Source organism: Rhincodon typus, chromosome 11, assembly GCF_021869965.1.
Source record: "Rhincodon typus isolate 14 chromosome 11, sRhiTyp1.1, whole genome shotgun sequence".
In the NCBI taxonomy this organism is placed as follows: domain Eukaryota; kingdom Metazoa; phylum Chordata; class Chondrichthyes; order Orectolobiformes; family Rhincodontidae; genus Rhincodon; species Rhincodon typus.
In genome coordinates, this window is record NC_063342.1 from 28,744,762 (window position 1) to 28,747,961 (window position 3,200).

Genomic DNA, 3,200 nt, shown 5'->3' on the forward strand with positions numbered 1-3,200 from the left:
ATGAAGACATCACCCTGTTAAAGCAGCAACCACCATTCCTGGTGTGCTATCAGGAACAGAGAGATGCTATCTTTGTTTTGCCAACAATGTATGTAGTGCACACAATTAATGGAATTAATAAATTTGCCTTATTATTTATATTGGAAAAAAATGCTAAGTGCAGTACAATAGTAGCAGAAATATCTTACACCACAACTTAAGAAAGAACCAAACTAGCTTTTGTGACTTCAGGCATCCTAAAACACTTTATAGCCAATGAACTTTTAAAGCACAGACTCTGCTTTTGGCAGGAAATATAACTTACACTCAGCCACAAACAGCAATGTGATAATGACCAGGAAATCTAATTTTGTGATATTGAATGGAGGAAAATTTGGAGAGGAAACTGGGTATAAAACCAATGCTTCTCTTCAAAATAGCACCATAGGATCCTTTATATCCATCTAAAAGGACGGAGAAAAGTGTTCAGTTTAACAGAAATGGAAATTACTGGAAAAGCTTAACTTGTCTGGCAGCCTCCATGCAGATAGAAAGCAGAGTTGATATTTTACATTCAGTGACCCTTCTTTAGTTTAACATATTACTTGAGAGACAACAGCTCATTCAGTACTATGCTAAAGTGGAAATATTGAGTTTCCCTATTTGAGGGGTTTGAGCCCATGATCTTCTAGCTCAGAAGGAAGTGTAGTACCCAATGAGCCGTAGCAGATGTAGAAAGTTACACTCATGCAATAAAATAGAAAAAACAACTGTGGATACTGGAATCTAAAATAGAAACAGAAATTACTGGTGAAACTCAACAGGGCTCACAGCATCTGTAGGGAGAAAGCAGAGTGAACATTTCACATCCAGTGACGCTTCGTCTGCCAGACTTGTCGAGTTTCGCCAGCAATTTCTGTTTTTGTATGCTTATGCAACTTGTTCACTTTTTATCAACAGCTTTACAATGGAACAATTCAGTCTTCTGCTGCTATTAGCGATCAAGATACATTCAATTGATGCACAATTCAATGGGTACAACTGTGATGCGAATCTGCACAGTAGGTTCCCTGGTAAGTTGAATCTAAAATTGGCAGGAAGCAGAGACTGATATTTGCTGGATATTTTGTGACAGAAATGCTGTTTCCCATTGTGTTTTATGAGGCTCAGTACAAAGTCATTGCTTTCCATAGTGTATATCCATAGACCTAAATGTAATGACCATGATTAAGAAGATTGGGGTGATACAAAAACTGGCCTTATTCTATTTGCTCCGGGGTTGTAGATGCTGCTGACTGCATCAGCTTTCATTGCCCTTCCCCAATTTCCCTGAAGGCAGTTAAGAATCAATACTATTCCTGTTGGCCTGGAGTCACATGACCCAGTAAGAACGGCAGATTTCCTTCCCTGAAGACCATTAATGAACCAAAAGAAGAAAAATAAGTGCTTTTAACTAATTAAATGGGGGCTACAATCTCCCATAACCAACATACTCATAGTCCACAAACTTGACGGGACTGTAAAATAAACAGTTGCACTGTGAGTCCATGAACCTCCTTAGGGTACAGGCATTATGAATTAAAGAAGAGATATTGCAACGGAATGTCATTTGGAAGGGAAATGGAATGTTGGCCTTAACTGCAAGGTGAGTGAAATACAAATGTAGGGAAGCCTTGATACAGCTGTACTGTACATTGGTGGACTAGATATTACATGTAGGTAAGAAAGTGATTTGGGTAAGAAGCATGTAATACGGAGCGGGTGCCCACTTGAGCCCACCTTCTCACTTGAGCTCACCCTCATAAAATTAAGGTGGCCAGAAGCCAAATTAGCAGCCGTCCCACCATGTGCAAATTAATAATTGGGAGTCAATTGAGCTTGTTAAAATGTTATGTTGCCCATATGTAGTTGGTGCAAACATTCGGGTGGGACTAAGACTCTCAGATGTTTTTAAAAAGTGCTTAAACAGCCAGAAGGAAGTAGATAGGGTGCTATTTGCCCTTTGTCCAGCAGGGCACTACTCCCAGGAAAATAGCGCCCCATTTCTCTTGCCATTTGCACATTCTTTAAAACCCAAAACCCGTTCCTTTGTTGAATTGAAAATCTCTGCCTGAAGCCCCCCCATTATTGATAGCTGGGGATCGATGTGGCCCCATAGATTGGCCAGTTTATTCAGAGGTGAGGATCTCCTCTCAGTGAGGGTCTGATGTCCCACTTGGAGCTCATTCGGCAATCCCTACTGCACAGCAATACTTTGGAGCTGCGGGACAGGCTTCTACTTGGCCAGGGGGTTAGGGGCAGTGGTTGAGCCAGTCATGCCAGATGATTAACCTTCTGAGTAGTATGTACAGGTTTTAGTTGAGGAGATTGTTCCTGTCCTTACAGGAGTTCAGCAAAATGAAAAGTATTCCTATTTAAACATGTAAGATTCTGAGGGAGTTTGACCATGTAAATGGCAGCATGTCACCCCTCGTGAGAGAATCTAATTGGGGACACAGTTTAAAAAATGTCACCTGTAAGTCAGACCTGGGAAGGAATTTATTTTCTTACTCAGTTGCTCGTCTCTGGAATTCTGTCTCACAGAGTGCACTTGAGGCTGGGTCATTGAATAAATTCAAGGCTGAACAATACAAGGGAATTAAGGGTTTTGGGGACAAGGAAGAAAGTGGAATTAAGGCTTCAATCAGATCACCCAAGAAACTTATTAACTGGTGGTGCAAGCTTGATGGGCCAAATGGATCACCCTACTCCTACTTCTTATGATATTTTGATCCATTTCCTTTAGCACATAGATCAGTAAACAGGGCAGAGACTTAAAGTTATTGGGAGAAGGACTGAGGGGTCTGAAATTGATAATAAAATGTTCCACCCAGAAGATGGAAGTGATCTTCAACTCAAATCCTGGGTGTGTAATAGAGGCAGAAATCATCACTGCATTTAAAAAAAAAACTTGAACGTTCACTTGAAGCTTAGGAATTTACATGCTCTGTGCTAAAAACTGGGAAGTGGAATTAAGCTAGGAATTAAATTAATCTGTTTGTCGGTTGATCTTGGATCAATGGCTTCTTTCTGTGCCACAAATTCCATGATTCAACGATTAAACAAAGAAGATATACATAAAATAGTTGAGATAACAAGGTGGAGAGCTGGATGAACACAGCAGGCCAAGCAGCATCAGAGGAGCAGGAAAGCTGACGTTTTGGGTCTGGACCCTTCTTTTT

General features: G+C 40.6%; 1 protein-coding gene across 1 annotated transcript in view; it reads left to right on the forward strand.

Moving 5' to 3' along the window:
* The first annotated feature begins 946 nt into the window (after window positions 1–946).
* The window catches only part of zpld1a (zona pellucida-like domain containing 1a), a 31,679-nt gene continuing 29,425 nt past the window's right edge, over window positions 947–3,200 (forward strand). The window contains exon 1 of the mRNA XM_020512361.1: window positions 947–1,052. Within this exon, the coding sequence (XP_020367950.1) occupies window positions 947–1,052 (106 nt within the window). The remainder of the gene's footprint in view (window positions 1,053–3,200) is intronic.